This window comes from Nipponia nippon, unplaced genomic scaffold, assembly GCF_047370975.1.
Source record: "Nipponia nippon isolate SJK-2023a ecotype South Korea unplaced genomic scaffold, ASM4737097v1 scaffold_9, whole genome shotgun sequence".
NCBI classification, from domain to species: domain Eukaryota; kingdom Metazoa; phylum Chordata; class Aves; order Pelecaniformes; family Threskiornithidae; genus Nipponia; species Nipponia nippon.
The window spans coordinates 4,230,827-4,249,439 of NW_028262413.1; the positions used below are offsets into that span (position 1 = coordinate 4,230,827).

Below are 18,613 nucleotides of genomic sequence, written 5' to 3' on the forward strand. Positions count from 1 at the left end.
CCTTTCCTCAGACCAAAAAAAAGAGACACAGAGACGTCATACCCAACTTAAATAGCTTCTTATAATAGCTAAGGACAAAATTCTCCTTTCTGAATTTCACGGCCTGTATTATTCCAACTCTTACAAGTAGCTCCTCTGTCAGTGAGGGAAATTATTGAGATTGCACTTTGCCGCAGAAAGTACAGAGAAGCATTTTCTTTTAAATGGAGGGCCGTTATAAGGGAAACAACTGCCAGGGCCTGGTCTCCTGAATACATCTAGTCTTCTTCTACCATTGCATGCAATGGAACGTAATCCTGTCCCAGGTATTGTTGCTGCAGCATGTACAAAGTTATGTGTTGCTCCACAGTAAATTATTTCTTTATTAAGCTCCACCAAAGTTAGCAAGAGCTGTCAGGTTTAGGATCTGCTTTGATGACACATTTTAGCTGAGTCCAGGCGTGCTTCCAGAACAAAGTTTACAAAGCAGAAAGCGCACATGGACAGAACACAGAACCTAGACCAAAGTCCTTTCTGTTTGCCAAACATTTCACAGTTGTCTTTCTAGCCCATGAGAAGCAAGCATGGACAGAGGGAAGCAAATGTGATTAAAATGTTTTTATATAAAGCATTAGGATTTTTTTACTTGTTAATTATTGGTACCTACACTGTGAGGAAATTCTTACAAGTTGCCTTGGATGTTTCTTTTGCTTCTTTATCCTGTTTACAGAGACAACCTAGATTCCCTCTGGGTCTGATCCTCCACAATGAAGCAAATGGAAAGTTTTCCATTTACTGCAAAGGGAGCAGGATCTGGTCCTAAGTGTTGTGGTTTAACGCCATTCGGCAGCTAAGCGCCACACAGCTGCTTGCTCACCCTCCCCAGAGGGATGGGGGAGAGAATAGGAAAAGTAAAACCCGTGGGTTGAGATAAAGACAGTTTAATAGGACAGCAGAGGAAGAGGAAATAATAATAATAACAACAACAACAACAACAACAATAATAATAATAATGATAATGATAAAAGAATACAGAAAAAAAGTGATGCACAATGCAATTGCTCACCACCCGCCAACTGATGCCCAGCCTGTCCCTGAGCAGCAATCACACTGCCCCCCAGCCAACTCCCCCAGTTTCTATACTGGGCAGGACATCATATGGTACGGAATAGCCCTGTGGCCAGTCTGGGCCAGCTGTCCTGTGCCCCCTCCCAGCTTCTTGTGCACCTGGCAGAGCATGGGAAGCTGGAAAGTCCTTGACCAGTGTAAGCACTGCTCAGCAACAACTAAACTATCAGTGTGTTATCAACATTATTCTCATACTAAATCCAAACCACAGCACTATACCAGAGACTAGGAAGAAAATTAACTCTATCCCAGCCAAAACCAGGACACTGAGTAAGAGTCCTTGTTTAGCATAATGGAGGTTACAGAAGGTAAAACTTGTTTTTCTACAGCAATTTTCTAGGTGACTTGGCTGTCATATCCCTTGCAAATATTACCTCCTCTTCAAATATCTTGTGCAGTTCTACTGATAATCCCCAGCTAAGTTTTCACATTATCTGATGCAAGCTGTGCCAGTCTGTATGATGTCCAGCACTCAGAGATGTGGGAGGTGCTCTCTGTTGTAGCTGGCAACTCGAAGAGCAGGTTTTGTTTAAGAAAAAGTTACCCTGTGTACATCAACTATGTGAGTAGTGTCAAGAACGTTAAAAAAAAAGAAAAGATTACAAGAGCTTCTAGATCACATCAGAATAAATTCTAGAAACAGATCCCTGTGCTGATTTTTTTCCAAAAATTTAAACTGAACATGGACTTCAAGCTCTGCCCGTAATGACCTGAACACATAGAAGAAGATCACATAAACTATGGAGCAAAAAGTAGTCATGAATTACATGAACTACATGAAAAGAAAGTGGTGCTGCTGACACCTTTGCTACCCACAGTGGACCAAAGCATTTCACAGGAATCCTTGTGGGCTCATGCAGGTGGATGAGAAAGTTACAGATATTTGTGTTCAGAGATGACAAAGAAGCTGACAGGGGAGCATCATGGAAAGGTTCTCTTTAATTTTAGTGGATAGTTTTAGTAAGTTCCTACTTTCCGAGGGGAAGATGTGCTTCAAAACTGTGACTCTAAATGACAGTTAAGTTCTCAAATGATTAGTTAGATTAAAGCTGGAAAAGGATATTCAGACTTGTCTTGCAGGTCACATCTGGAAGATCCTATTTTATCACAATCTCACAAAAGTCACCAGAAACCTTAACTGAAGAATACCTAAATAAATCTAAACCAGAGCTTTCCTATATATCCCATGGTTCTGCTGTTTCAGAGCGACTGTGAGGAAGACTAGCACATTAAAGCAATGCCTCCATTACTGCCAGGAGTTGGTTCTTGGCCAACCCAAAAATCAACATCCCTGTCCTTCTGAGTTGTTAAAAATTTGAATCCAAGTGAAAATATGGTACATATTCCCCCTTTATTTTAGATATATTGTATCCTCCAAATTCAAGCACACCTCTAGGTTGGTGTCTGGGGTGTTTCCTTTCAAAAAATGTATTCATTCTGGTTAGGTTTCTTATAGTTTCAACTCAGATGCTACATCAGGTGTCTCCTAGAATTGCACAAAACCTGCAGTAGTAGTCCTGATGAAAAGATCTAAAAGGTTTCAGAGTCCTGTTCAGTACAGATCTGTAATCTGGGTTCCTCTCCATAGTTTTTGTGAACATTTCTGGTATTGCTGGTTCTTTGACACTAGGCTCAAACTTTAGTAAGATTGTCCTCCCCTCCCAACAGAATCAGCACTACTTTGCACTACAGCCATGTCAGCTGGAATAGCAGGGACATATGCAAGCAGTAGTTCACCCAGTTCTGAACTGACATTCAAGTAAGGTTCAGGTAATGTTAGGTCTAAAACGGTTCCAGGTGCCATTCCTAGGTGGCTTAGCAGAAGGCTCTGCCCACCCCCTGCCCTTCCACTTAGCACTGCCCACTGAAGTGCAGGCAAGAGCAGGAGAACTTTTGTGCTGCTCTGCAGCCTCATCCACCTGCACTGGCCGACACGCTCCCTTTTAGAGGGGACGTACCCTGCCTTCTGTTGAGCTCTGAAATTAAATTAGTCTGTGAGTGCTATTTCATCTTACGAAAGATGGCTAACCTGGATACTTCGGTGTATCCTGACAATATATAAGAAAGAGGCATACCGCATCTTTTGCTTGTTGCGCATAGGGTGTGTGGGCTGTGCTTCTACCCTCTTCTGATTATAATCAGTGTGTTTAACTTGATATCCATGCAGGTTCTCCATGAGCACTACTGAGAACCTGTGGTTTGCAGCCAGAGCATCTGGCATTCATACCATCAACATGATGTTTTGAGTATCTATGGTTTATACAATAACCACAATTTTGACGGTATGATCCATACAGTTGTTCAGTCAGCAGGAATTCTGCAATTATAAAGTCAACAAGTTTTTCCTACATTTTATTATTGTTGTGGAAATGTCTTTTACTACTACTGAAGTCCAAATCAGAAAAACATGCCTATTCAGGAATGGTGTTTAAACACATGCCTAAATGCTTTCCTGAATCAGGGCTCAGTGTAGATCCACCCATGCAGACACTCATCTTACTTGTAGGAAACCCCCTCTTATTTTGTGGGATGAGGTAGCAAACAATTTCCTATCTGACATTATCAGTCTTTAGACATAGCTTTTCTTAAAAGCAATGGCTACGGGTGAGCTACTTAAAAGTATTTTAAATTCATTGCTTAATTGCTGTCATTAATAGTGGGGTTTGTTGTTTTCATCACTTAAGCAATGTTCTCTGCTACTTTCATCTCTGTGAAATAACCCTGACAGTAGAAACATTTGATTGGAAACACTTGTAAATATATATTTAGGGCTGGTAAAATACGCCTTATAGTTCTTTTAAGGATTGCATTTCACATTAAAGCTACAAAAGTCTCTGTATGCGTGTGTCTAAGAGAGAGAAATAATTTCTTTGTCTCACAGCTATCAGCTACCACGTGCCACCATTACCTCTCTGATGTCCCATAGTACAGCATATTTCTGAGGTTCTTTCATTTAAGCTCCATGCAATATATACTGGTCTGTCTAAGTTGAATTTGACACAGCCACCAATGCTAGGAAGTTGCTGCGATGTGACAATCATAGGAGCTGCTGTGTTTGGCCTCACGTTAAGTCCTTGTGTTTTTAAGCTCCCTTGGGACTGAATAGTCTGCTATGTTGTTTCTGTCCTCGGCTCACCTAGCTGTTACTAGAACAAAAGTTTTCAATGTTTTAGCAAGGCTTTTCAAGGCCTTTCAGCCAGTTCACTCATCCCCAATAAATGTCCCAGTAATTTAAGCAATCTTTCTAGAGTTGCACCTTGTGGGTGCATGGAGTTTGCATTTTCACGCTTTGGCAGCAGGTGCACACAAAATACAGAGACATTTTGCACAGGATTATAAACAAATTCCATATCACTCGGCGCAAAAGTTATCAAATCCTACATATATTTCCTCGCCTTGGTTCACTCACTGTGCTGGAAGGGTCCTGGGGATTAGCTTTGCACCCTTTAGGCGTTCAGAATCCTTTCCTTGCTGTGCACAAGTTTTCTGCTAAATCATGGACTTCCTCACCCTTTTTCTCCCTTCCCAGATTCCTTATAAATTTGGCTGGTCCTGTGCCTCTTTCAGCCCTGCCCTTCCCCCACTCTCCAAGCTGCAGCCATCTGCAGAGAAGTTGCAGAAAACTATTTTTCTTTTGGCTTCATCCATTCCATTACTCAACATAATTTCACTTGAATGGGAGCTATGCATTCTGCCAAGTTCACTCAATACAGAGGTAAAAATTCAGAGAAGAGCTCACAGGCCCACGTTGGGAGTGGATTTTCAATCACGCACCCCTAGAGTCACTGTGGATTAATCAGTAGAAACCCAGCTAAGTTGAGGCAGTTGCTGGAATTAGCCAGACTTATTACAAAATAAATTACAATTATTTTGCATCTTGAATGAACAGGTCATGTCCAAACTTCTCGGAACTGTCCACAGTGTGCTAGCCCATTATGCCTGACCTGTAAATCCACAAATCCGTGTCCATATATCAGAATCTAGAGCTTCTCCCATCTCCTCCTCCCCTGAAAACTAATTCTGGGTCCTTCTACAGCAAAGGTGGGCAGTCAGGCCAGACTGTTCAGTGGCATCAGGAACAAAGCCTTGAACAAGACCAAACTCAATTGTGCCATTCACTGTCAGGAGATTTGAATGGTGTATTTATTCATTAGGCTGTGACTCAGGCATTCACCTACGAAAATACTGAGCCTTGCTCCCCTTTCTGCTTCCTCCGTGCTTAAGACACTCAGCAAGAGCTGGTGACCTGCTGTAACTCAGGGGCCGCATTTCAGCGTGACAGCTGTTACCTGTGTGCAGTTTGTTACAGGCTGATAACGGAGTTGGCACTGTAAGTAAAAATAAGAGGACAGCTTAGCCCCAAAATGAATAAAAATCAAGCTAGCATTCAGAAAAGAAAACAATAAGAAAGCAGAGTGAAATGTGGGCTAAGGCACAGCCAGGCGTGTGTGTAAAGACTGATGGAGGTGAATTCAGGCAGAGGATGGAGTTGTGTCTTGAAACTGTCACAGGCTGAGTTATGTTCCCTCACATGAAGCATCAATATTGTACCTCTTCTGGTCTATTTATCCTGTTCTTTTGTTACTGTTCAAAAAGGTCTTAGTGATGCCAGTCTTAATATTCAACTAAACACTATCACTGATTTTTCCTCACCATGACCTGTTCAGTGAATTTGGAACCAGCGGCAGCTCATTCACTCACTGCTGTGGAGACCAAAACCTGTATGGGCTCAGGTGGCCTTGCCACAAATGTCCCAGCTCTACTCATCCCTGCCAAGTTCCCTCAGACTTAATTTACCAAAGTGACCAAGTACGAGCCAGAAATTCAGTTCCCTCAGCAAACGCCCATATGTGTACTAGTTTTTAGACACACACACTTATTAGACCTTTTCCCAGAAACCTGCAAGTGACATAGGAAGATAATGGCTTTTTTCATTCCTGACTAGAGCAGGAATTTGAACTGTCAATCTACCCATAGCAGGCACTGTAATCTGGGACTTACTCCCAAGCCACCTCTTCTTTTAGGTCTTTGTGAATTTGAAAAAGTTGAAGGAAATTTTTAATTTGGCCTCTCAGAAGTCATATGTGCTCTCCTCAGGACTTGATATCGAAGGATTTATTATAAATCTGCATGGATACATCTCTTCACTTGGAGAGACAACAGAGCCCATTTGAACTGTAAGAGAAACAAAGCAGAATAGCAGACACTGTATTGTATTTAACTACTCAAAATGACCCAGAAAGAGTTGTTTTACTAAAAGCAGGTAAGGGACTAGCCTCTGATGTCATTGCAAACTGCTGTATCCAAAATTTCTCTGGCGACATTACAAAGTGAATAGAGAGCCCAAAGACAAACATTTTCTCTGAATCAGCAACAGTTGCTCTGTTCTGGAAGGCTTCCAAATGTAACCTTCATTCATTAGGAAAAAAGCCCCAAAATAGACTGAGAATAGCCCAGGAGAAAGAGCAACAACCACAACTTTTACTGAAAGGACAAAAGGTAAAAGAAACTAAATGGGCAGAGAGAAAGCAAAAGGCTTCAGGTATTATACCAAGCTGAACAGAGTTTAAAAAATCAAAAAATTGCAGGACAAACAGATGGAAAATTTCCACTCGCTCTCTCAGCTGCAGATCAGAACTCAGGTGAAGCGACTTTGTGCAGTCAAGGGTGAATAAGTATCATGTAATTTCTTGGAACCGTTGTATGAAAGCAGGGTATGGCTCTACACTATTTGCTATAAATCAACCAGAAGTTCCTGAGCTCCATGGAAGAACTACTGGATGAAATTCATGGCTTAGTATAGCAGGTCAAGCTAAATGATTGGAACTGATCATCCTGGCATTAAAATCCATGAAGCTATAACCTCCTCTATGTCCTGATTCAAAGCTGCTCAGGTGGTAGATGTACAAATCAAAGCCTTTGGCAGCAATACCAGACTTGTAACAGCACGACTGTACTGTGAGGCAGATGAGGGAATTAACCCAGATTAAAAATACTAGTGCCAAGGGAAAAAAAAGCGGTTTTAACTGTTTTTTTAACATGGTTTAGTTTCACAGCCCAATTTACACATGACTCGGGGCATGATGCAGAGGGTGATATCATAGAAAGAAGTGGTAAGGAAAGCAGAACTGTCTCAAATCAAGATTGCCCCCAAAGACTTTACATCATGAAACCACAGCCTGAGAACGTAGCTGCTATGGCAAAACACAAAAGCAGAGCTTGCTTTCAAGCGGCCATTAAAGCCAATATGATGGTGATTGAGAGTACAGCATAACATTTTTGTTCCTTTCCGGACTAATAATATCCTCCAACTGCAAATATATCAGCCTATAAACTTCTACCCTTTGCAAAAGCCGATTAGAAAATTGGAAGCTTGATGCAGCCAGAATATCAGTATTTAAAGCAACAGTTTTCATCTTTCAAAGCTCATAGCATGCATTAGTGACACAATTAACCCTGGCTGAATGGACTTGGAACGCAGGACTGGAAGAATACAAACTATTACAGGTTATGCATGTACAGTACTTCAGACTGGTTTTATGAAATGTGGAGGTTTATATCATCACACAGTCTGCCTGCCTGCCAGTGCATCTATTTCTCTGATCCATTCCCCACAATAACTTGGGAAGGCACCATCCACTTTCAAAAAAATTTGTCAGAGCAAGTGAACTCTCAATACAACGATGCTCCAATGAATGGGAAAGATCTTTGGAGACTACTAGCATTATCACAGTAATGAGGAGAAGAAGATGAAGGGAGGTGTCATAAAAATAAATTCCATAGTATTTCTGAAGTAATGAGCACTGTGGAAAAGCCCATACAGGCCTAAATACTTTTGTATCTAAGGATCAATATATGTCGAGTGACGCAGTGTCACATGCTGAACATTGAGGATAAAATGAAATATGAGAGATGTGAGACAGAAACCTCCTAGATTTCAATCTTTCTCCTGCTGTACCAATACATATGTAGTCATATAAATCTGTGTCATAAACTAATCAGGCTTTAGCTAAAAAACAGCTAGACTTCCTCATTGATTACATGAATCTCATGTAAGCCCCTGTTTGTCACACCTTGCTTTCAAGCTCACTCCACCTGGATTGCCAGCTCCGTGAACAGCCCTGCCCAGCCCCACCTGGGACTCCTCCCCACACTCTCTGTCCATTGGCCTGGGGGCTCCATTTAAGCTCAGCCCTGGGCTGTCAGTCCCTCCTTGAGCTATGCTGTAGGTGTGTCTGTCTGCATCCCTGCCTCCTGGATGGATGTTGGGCCTATGCTGCAGGTAGCTTCCCTCCTGGTGGACCTCTCCACCTGTGTTGTAGCTTGTCTCTCATTCTGCTTCCTAGATGGACTTTGAACCCATGTTATGACCTTGTTTCTGGGCCTGTCTCTTGCTGCTCCTGAATTGCCCCTGGTCCATCCCCTTGCTGTGTCTGGGGCTGTCAATGGACTGTGGTATCAGCTCCCTGCTCTGCCCACTGTGCTCAGGATGGTGCCCCCTCAGCAATGGCCCAGTCTCTGCTGTGATAACCCTTGGCTTCTAGCTCTTCAGCCCTAAAAGAGCAACTGGTCCTTGCTGCTCCCTGACAATCATCTCCTTAATCATTATTATCTCACCACTCTGACCCTGCTTTCTAGGGCATAGAAAAATATCAGTGTAGTTCCCCTGAATCTGTACTTTTCTGATGGCATGATCACCTTTGTGTTCCAGTGTGACACAGTGCATCCTGAGGTCTTACATTTGGTAGAGAGCATATTCTTCTAGTTTTTTGGACCCACTTTTGTGAGAGAGATGTGGACTTGCTTCAGCAGTGAATAACAAGTCAGGGACATGCCTGCTTTCTTTGTGTTGGTGTTGAGTGTGACTCTCACATTCTCCCTTCCCTAAGCAGATATCCTATTTCCTATTTTATCTGACAGCTTCCTGTATTTCATTCTTGTTCCTTCCTGGACTTTGGTCTCTGGCTGCCTCTCCTATCTCTTCCTCTCTAACAGAACAAATTGTTTGTCTCATTACTTGCAGCCACCTCGCCTACCCTTATTTCACCTCACACTTAAGTGTAACAGGTCTCTTCCCCAGCTCATTTTCTCCTGCATTAACCAGTCTTTCTGCAATGGCTGCTTACATCCATGAATCACCTTTCTCGTGTGTGTTCTACTTAAGCTGTTTGTCTCTGCTCTCTTCTCCTATCCAACTCCCTTCTGTACTTCTTTGTCACCTCATGTTGCACATTCCCCCTTAGCTGTTTTCACCTATGAATGCTGTCTGAGATTACGCTCCACTGAAAAAAATCTTCCATGAGATACCCATCTACGGATAACACACGGCAGACTTGCTTTCTCTTCCATTATCCATTACCTTTGCCCCAATACCCATCAATTCTTTTTTCCTTGTTCTTAAACCTATACAAAAAAGGTTAGTCCTCAGACCTAACACTTTCTAAAAAAACTTCCATGCCAGCTCCACTGTTTACTTATGACTGCTCAGTGGCTCCCCTGTCTGCTGGCTGCTTGGCTTTTCAACCCTTTTGTCTAAGCCAGTCATCCTTCCACATATATTTGGTAAACTGTTCAATAGCAGGGATCACAGGCAGGAAGCTTCCTTTATGCCTCTGTCCTACTCACAACATGCCATTCCTAGACAGCTTCCACAAACTACAGTTTGCAACAAACCAGTGGGCAATGAGCAAACTAACGCATCTACTTACCTCCAAAGAACAACTGGACTCCTTCACTGAATTTTCCGTTTAATTTCTGAATAATTGTTCATGAGTGTTCGCACCATCTGTGCTGTGCACTGTAAGCACAGGGTCCTGTGGAATAATGAATATTTGATCATGTTATTTGAGGCTAAAACAAGATTGCATGGCTTAATTCTACCATTTCCCAACTGTACAATCTCAGCATTTCTTTAATGTAATTTTTTTATATAGTGAATGCACAGTTTGTGTATATATGTCTACAAAACCCAATGGGCCAACTTACAAATTTTGCATTGAAATACACTAGCATTTTCCTAAGAAGTGACTGGATCCAAGATTTTAGTTCTGATCCATTTTGGACTGAGCTGTAAAGTTCAGATAGTCTGAAGTCTGAGGACATTAACATCTATGGTTCGGGGTCAGGCTCATTTTATCTTTTCTCACTCCTGGTCCTGTTCTCTGTTCTACGGCTTCTGAAAAGCAGTCACTGGGTCCACAGGGGGAAACTTATAAGCCTGAAGAGCCAAACGCAAATAGGGAAAAGCCCGACACTGTTGCTTATTAGTATTTTTGTCTTTGTAATTTGTCACCCTGTTTAGTGTTTTGAACACAGATTACTTTCTTGTACAAAGGTCTGGAGAGGCATCACGTAATGTGCTACATGCTGTATCCTCCTGAGGTTTACTGGTGCTGAGCTCTGACAGAAATGCATACCCTGAAGTCTGTGCTCAGTCTTCCGTGAGGAGGCAGCCAACCGCTCTGTGCAGCAGCAAATCTGCCAGCTGGCCATAGAGGGGCGATGGCATCAGCTGCAGCCTGTCCCCTTTGCTAGCTACATGACATATCTGGTCTGGGAGGATTAGAAACCAGGGGAGCGGAGAGCAAATTGCTGCAGGGAGATGAGTTTGGGGGCAGGGAAGCGCATTTGCGCTACTGCTCTTTTGAACGTTTCTCTTGATCCCAAGCTACCTGCTATGCGAGATGGGGGAAGTGGGGAGTCAGACTTTCAGGAAAGACTATGGAGAAACATAACTCACATTAGTGGTGAGATTAAAGGATTAGATTCAACTCACACCCCAGTCAAAATGAAATTTCAGCCTCTGCTTTTTGTGTAACATACAGTGGGCCAGAGCTGTAACGATGGTTACAGAGCTTTGCATACTCAACAGCGCACGGAGGGAGAGGGGTCTAGTCCCTGATTTCTCTGCGTTTCCCACTCCAGTACCAGTGTTTCCTTGCATGCGAAATACCACTAATGAGCAGCTTCTCTTGTGATGAGTGTAGAACACGACCTATGGTACCACCTTTCCCCTTCTCCCACTCCCTATGCTGCATATTTCCTCAAATAACTTCTCCAGGAAATCCTTTCTCTGAGGCATTGCAAACAGATATTGGAATCCTATTTCTTAATTAAAAAAAAAACCCAAACAAAACCAAAAGCCACAACATAAAAACCTTCCTGTAAAGCACTTCTTGGATGTGGCTTGATACTACAGAATCTTGTGCACCAAATCACAGTCTGTAGTGGAAGTGGCTATTATATTCCTAGTGTGTGAAATGACTTGAGAACAGAACCAGTTTCAACAGTAACTTTCCATTTGAAGGCTGGACTAGTTCAGTTTCCAAGATCAGGTTTCTGGTGTGAATACCTGATTCCAAAACTGACACATATCAGAATATTTCCATGATTAAAAATCATTATTGTGTTCTAATGAAGGCAGATAAGTACAGAGGAAGCAAGTTTTTTATTTTCAAGTAATTTTTCAAGCACATAGTCACAGAGAGAACTCTACTATTCAGCCAGTTTTAGTCAAGACTTTTTGCACTTCTTTGTTTCCCCCCCTCAAATATTTTCTGAGCTGTTGTTTCCTAGCTTAGGTGGGTTTATATGCTTAGTGCTTGGAGATCAGCCCCATTCTTCAGCCATGCCAGCTTTTGCTCGGTTTTGGTGAACATCTTCTAATTTCTCATTTATCTGGTAATAAGGTGTTCGAAACTGAACACAGCGTTGCAGGCACAATTTCCTATCTACTTGGAGTTACAGCGCTCTTAGTTACACAGCCCAAAAGTTTACTGGGCCTTTTCTGCTAACCTATTTTTTATATATATATATACACACACGCGCACACACACACACATATATATGTAAGTTGGTAGGTTGGTGCCTACTGTACCTAAGTCTCTTCAAACATCAGCACTTTCCTCTCACAGAAAGTGTGGTTTGGATTGTTTTTCTGTGGGTATACTGGTTGGTATTTTTCTAGGTTTAATATTTTTGCTACAATTTTTAACTGTGCAGGTCTAGAATGACTTGCTCATCCTTCTAACAATTTATAATTTAGTAATTCACGGTCATTTCATTGCCTTATATTTAGTCTCTCTTCCAGACCACTGTTAATGTCCAGTAAGACAGGGTCGAGCATCCTCTGCTAGACTGTGCTCTCCTGTGATTCAGCTCTGCTAGCCAAGAGTATTTGACACTGCCTGTAGGTGACTGCCTGCTCAGGCTCTTTGCATGCTCTTGTGCTGAACTTGTAAATCAAAATAAGCTGTGTTAGCTTATTTAAATTTAAGTAGTCTAGAGGCTGTTCATCAATGGAGTAGTAAAACATCCAACTGGAGAGTTAAAAAGAAATTGTTGCCACATGCATTTAAACTGGAAGATAGAGGAAAAATCTACATCATTAGTGACTGGGTGAAGAGAGAAAGCTACACATTTAAGCTCCAGGCTCTGTGGGGTTCCTAAGAGAGCCAGGCAGCTGTGTGGGAGCTATGCAGGAGAAGTCCCACCTCCTCGTGAGGCTGTTGGGCCCTCCACCATGGTCTTGCTTGTAGCTATTTGAACGTATTCTCTCTCCCCTGACAGGTCCATGGGAAGTGTGTGTGTAGACACAACACAGCAGGGGACCACTGTGAGAAATGTGCACCGCTATACAATGATCAGCCTTGGAAGCCAGGAGATGGAAAAACAGGGGCGCCAAATGAATGCAGAAGTAAGTGGGAGGGAGTTTACTCATCCAGGCTTTCAGGATGAGCACTCACCATGCCAGCAGGCAAAGTTCCCTAACAAAGACTTCTGTCAGTTTGCACTAATGGTACCATTACAGAACTGGGGATAAGTTGCTGGTCATTGATGGAAAACTTCAGTATGCACCTTGTTTTACTGCAGCTGACCCATTTGGGCTATTGGGAAGTGGAATTTACAAGGCAGAAATCTGTTCTTCATGCAGCTATGTCCCCTCATGTGTTTTAGTGTTCCAGGGTTTTGCACAGGGCTTATGATACCATTGGATTGGTTTGCCTTACTGTGGTAAGAATACCTCACAACCACCCAAGCTTCTCGGACCCTGCTGGGACTCTGTGTTGCAATTTCTAGTTTTTATGAAAACCAAGGATTGCGGGGGATGAAATGTGTTACATTCAGACATTTCCTCCATGATTCACGGTAGGGAAATGATACCATTTGAATAGTATTGCTGTGTCTATGATATAAGCCTGAAATATATTCTCCTGTTTCCCACCAGAGTGTCGCTGTCACAACCATGCTGATAGCTGCCATTTTGATCTGAGTGTTTGGCTGGCATCAGGAAAGCGCAGTGGTGGAGTCTGTGACAACTGCAAGCATAACACAGAGGGACACCGGTGTCAAAGGTGCAAACCGGGCTATTATCGAGATAGAGGGAAACCCATGTCTTCTACAGACGTCTGCAAACGTAAGTGACTATTGCTATGTGCAGAAGACGAATGGTGGAAGAATCATTAAAAGAATGATTAAAAGAAAGAAATCAATAACTCCTATAGAATCAGTAACTCCTATAGAAGTAACTCTTGAGTATTACTATCCTTTCTTCGTATCCTGTTCCTAAACTACAGTTTTCTGATCAAAGGTCATCTTCCTGATTTTCTGTGTCCATTTCTCCCCCTGCTATCACACATGGGTTTTTTGTGATAACTGCTACAGTTGCCCAAATGCATTGCATTCTGGGGAAAGGTACATTCTTGTGCTTGCCTTTAAAATAATATGGTTCCTTTTTTCTTGAGGCATATTTTATTTAGCTCGTTTTTTTCTGCATCTCTCAAGACTGTGTGTGCCTCTGTGTAAGCTATTGTTAAATTCTATTTGATTGTACAACATCTGTGCATGTAAATATATATAATAATGGCTGCAGGAGGTGTAGGAAGCATCAGACCATGCATATCCACTTAGTAACAAATAGATCAGAGCTCACTCAGACTTCTCTCTGGATTCTACAGCTGTATTATGGGGTGCTCTGCCCAAATTAATTGCCTCATTAACACTTCAGCAGGACGTGTTAGGAAGTAACTTGGGCATAGAGGCACTGATGGTTGTACACAGAGGGTGTACAACCTCTGGATCAAGGTAGCTTGCACCCAGCCAGTCTGGAACATAGCCCACATCTCCCTTACTTAGTGTAAACATTTCCTGAGTATCCTGCCAGGTGTCACACATCTGATTCCATCTGGCACCTATTTGGGATGTTGCTGTTTCCAACAATATACATCACTTCATTTCTCCCTTTGGACAGTTTTCCTTCCCCATAGCTCAGACATCGGTTGCCAGCACAGAGAACTTCATCCTCTGTCATCTCTGCTCATGCCCACTGACATCATGTGCTTTTGAAGCTTCCCTGACCCTTTGATGTTCTTCATCAAGACTCCTCTTAAGCACTCGGGTTACAAACACTCCTCTCCCTAGGACTGTACGGCCTGTGATATCGCTTAAACTTTCTGTGCACAACACATCCTACATTTCTGCCCTTTTGTATTCTTTCCACTGGATCTTAGTGCCAGCACAGACTGCTTCCACAGGACCTCTTCTTTTCAATTTTGCAATGTTTATCACAGAACACTGATCAGCAGACAGGGCTGGGGGTGAGCTCATCTAACTGACCCTGTATCCCATAGTGTTCTATGGTAGTCCTATTTCTACTCTGAACAGATTTGCTACAGGGAAATATTGTAATGAGAATAAATTGTTGTGCCAGAAGATTAGTTTTCAGTCTCATAGTACCTGAAAGAATCTGTCTGAACTCTTACTACACCATAGTAGGTAAGTTATCTAATATTACACATGATGTTGGTTACTACACCCTGTAACTCAGGGTGATGGTGTAGTAACCAACATCATGTGTAATATTAGATAACTGCTAAAGTCAAGGAGCACTGGAGAGCAGCAAAGAGGAATAAACATTGTTTGAAAATACAGCCTATCTGTGTGGAAACCCTAGAACAGTCTGCCTGGATGAAATCAGACCTTGACTCTACCTCTGCCTCTTTTGTCGGGTCTGGTTACAGGCCTCTCAGTACCTCCTGCCAATACTCTGCATAGCAAAAGAAAAACTGTTCAGAAATTTACCTTGTTGAAAGAGCTTTATTCCTGTCGTGCCAGTCAAGCACAATAATGTTCTTTTCACCTGGGAACATGCTGCTGCCAGCAGAAGGCCCCAAATGCAATTGTTTCCACGCTGACTTGCACACTTAGGCCTAGATAGCTGCCATCCCGCTTTAGCCACCTGAAAGTTAGATGTCTTTTCTAGGCTCCCTGTACGGTCAGTGGAGAAACAGGGGGACCTCTAGGGAATGATTTATTGCAGTCTAATGTAGATGCCTGAGATAGATGAGCTGAATTGCCCTCTAGAGGATATCTGCTTCTCTTCCTTGACTTAAGAAGTATTCTGGATCCCTAGGCTGCACTAGAGTTTCTGTTGGTTGAGATGAATCTAATGGGTTTGAGTCAGCATTATGGCAAATAGGTCAGCATAACCCTATCTGTGCATGATTCAAGTCAATGGGACCGTTCACAGGTGTGTAAAGGCATGCATGAATGCTCGCCATATCAAGGTATAAGGAAAGGGTATTGCAGTTCACTCCAGAGAGCCTCAGCTTTTGCAGCAGACTGGTGTGTGCACGATGCTTGTATCTGTGTGGGAACAGAAGGGACGTTGCAGATATAACTACAGAGTTAAGAGAAACCTGGGAAAGGGGGGTGGTTGGTCTGTGCCTTTTCTCTTGCATTTAAGGCGAGGAGAATCCCCCCAATGACATTTCACAAATTACCTTAACAGGGTAGTGTTTTGTATGATGAAAGAACTGATCCCCAAACGCTTCCCCATGTGGTGTGCAGGCAGTGCATAAGTGTGCGCTTCATGTTATGCTCTATTTCTGCAGAGAATTTCCAGGGAACGTCTCACTACTTTGGTTATTATCAGTGACAGCAAAACCAGTGCAGACAGGCAGAGTTCTTTTGGTTAGAACAGACTCAGTCTGATAGAGGGAAGATTTCACCTCCAGGACCATCATCAGCTCCTCATGCCTAGAGCTGGTATTAAACTGAAAGGGCTCACACAGGGTGTAGGATAGAGGCCCTCTTCTCCACCCTTTAGGTTGCAAAACTTGCATTGCTATTAAACTTAATCTGGTGTGGTCTGAGTAAATTGCTCAGGTTGTATGACCCTAAAACCAACTCCGGTTACTCAGTAAACAACAGTTACTGTTTTGAGCATTGCTAGTACGTAAGAAATGAGACAGTTATACCACCAGGTACGTTTCTCTACCTCAGCCTGCTGATCATAAATTGAAGAGCTGCCACTTCTGGATTAGCATGTTTGTGAGGATTTAAAGGTACCAGTTCCAAGGCATCACCTCACTTTGAGAAAACCATGCAAACAGTGCTAGACTAACAACACTAAATGAAAAACCCACTCACTGGGCAAGTGCTGAAAAGCAGTAATCAACTGCAAACAGCAGACTGAATGGATGATTTTGGTGAGAGCAACCTGGTCCTTCGCTTCCCATTTTGAACTCAGAGGAAGAAAAAAAACCTCAATGGGAGATCAAAACTTGACCCTTGTGTACAGTAGATACTGAGCTGGGAAAGGAAATCTGATGAAAAAGCTGAATGAAATGCTGTGCTAATCCCTTTGAGAAAGCACGCTTGAAGAGTGCTCTGCCATCCAGAGCAAAGTCTAGGTTCAGCTGTGACATCCCCCTCAGGCTCCCAGAAAGTTAACAGGACACTGCCCAGGCCCAGAAAGAGTCTTTAAGCATTAGTCATAATAATGAACAGCATTCTCTCTTAATCACTGCTAGGAAAAAAACAGTTGTATAACAATTGGATGTCCTGGCACTATCCAAACCACCCTTTGCTGACCCTCCAATGTGAGACTGCAAAGACATTCCCTTGGAAAAAAAAAAAAAAATTCTGTTAAAATTTGACATGTAAGTGTGAATCTGCTATTCCTTTTTGTCTGCAGAGGTAGCCTGCCTCTGATCCCTTTGCTTCTCCTGTTCCTAGCAGCTGGGGATGAATGAGAGCCAGGTCGTGTGCAGAGCCTTGTTTTGACACTGCTTAGATCTATATTAAAAAAAAAAAAAGGAAGGCATGAAAAGAGCCCGAGAGCAAGGCACACACCTGCCTGTTATTGGGGGTGACAACACAGGATTAAGTAGTTTGGATATAGACTTGTATGGGAGCTTTGACTCGGAAGCCTAATCGTTTCCTAACCAATGGTTAGAAAAGCTGCTGTATCCTTGGCTCTTTCCTGTGGCTTATTTGGAGGCTTAAGGGATCCTTCTGAAATGGCACCATCTTTTGTACTCACCCTTTGCTTAGCTTAAAAAAATAATGCATGCATGTAGATCCATTAAAAAGGGTCTCCAGGAAAACAGGCTTATTTTACTCTAAGCACAAGGGTTGAAAATTAAAATGTGCCCAGATGCACATGCACACACAGATGCTCTGAAAAGCTCTGCTTCTCATCCTTTTACTTCTGAGCAGAGGGAGTGAACTTTTAATTGTAATATCACAAAGGCCTGATCACATCTTGGTTCAAAGTCTGTCTTAATCAGCCCTGACCACACACACAGCTGTCTATCTTATTTCCTTCATTTAAGAAACATCATTGGCTGAGTCAATCCCCACATCTGACATGCTTTAAAAATTGTCCCGATTTGGTCAGATGCTCCGAAGATGTACACGTATATATTTCAGATTCAAAAGGCTTTGTTTGGTTTTTCATCAAATAGCCAGTCTGCTCATAGCTGTATCTTATGCAGTATTATTAGACAGAAGTTTAAGGCAAGATGGCTCAAAGTTCACTGAATTACTTGGAGCACTTGCTATTTTCCTACAGGTTGGGCCCATATTGTTACAACCAATAGTATATTTACAACCAATATTATATTTTACATCTGTGTCTAATTACATGGGATAGACAGCTGTGCTGAGGGCAGACAGATTTATTGAGGACTTGAGTGGAGACTGCTGGATGAATTATTCATTTTTCATTAATCCTTGTCTCCTCCTTTTTACAGTAGTTTCTGACAAAACAAACTTGGTATAGGAGTGAGACTACAAGGCAAGGGGACGCTTTGTGACACTTTGTGACCGACAGCAAATTCTAAAGTACAATGATGAAATTTTTCATTACACTGCTGTCAAGGGGAGAACCCAAATAAACCAGCCATCTCTGAGCCAGAACTGTCTGCACACCGTCCCTAACATAATTGATGATGCCTTTGACAAACAAGGCCATTGTCATGTCGGCTGGTGTTTTGTTAGACAGGGAGGCGGATGGAGAGAAAACTAGGGTTTGCCAAGAGAAAAGAAGCAAAAATCAGCAGGGAAAGATGCTGTGTTGTCAAATATTGGGAAATGTAAAAGGGTGAGGTTTTGGAAACTTGCTTTTATGTTTCTTTAATTGTGAGGTTTATCTGCAAATCTGTGGTACTATTAAATGGATAAAACCCAGTCATCAACAGCTGCCCCTTCAGCATGTGACATG

The 18,613-nt window shown here is 42.4% G+C and overlaps 1 protein-coding gene across 1 annotated transcript in view; it reads left to right on the forward strand.

Moving 5' to 3' along the window:
* The window catches only part of LOC104016881 (netrin-4), a 55,150-nt gene that overhangs the window by 25,126 nt on the left and 11,411 nt on the right, over positions 1-18,613 (forward strand). The window contains exons 4-5 of the mRNA XM_009469826.2: positions 12,676-12,802; positions 13,334-13,522. Of these exons, the coding sequence (XP_009468101.1) occupies positions 12,676-12,802; positions 13,334-13,522 (316 nt within the window). The remainder of the gene's footprint in view (positions 1-12,675; positions 12,803-13,333; positions 13,523-18,613) is intronic.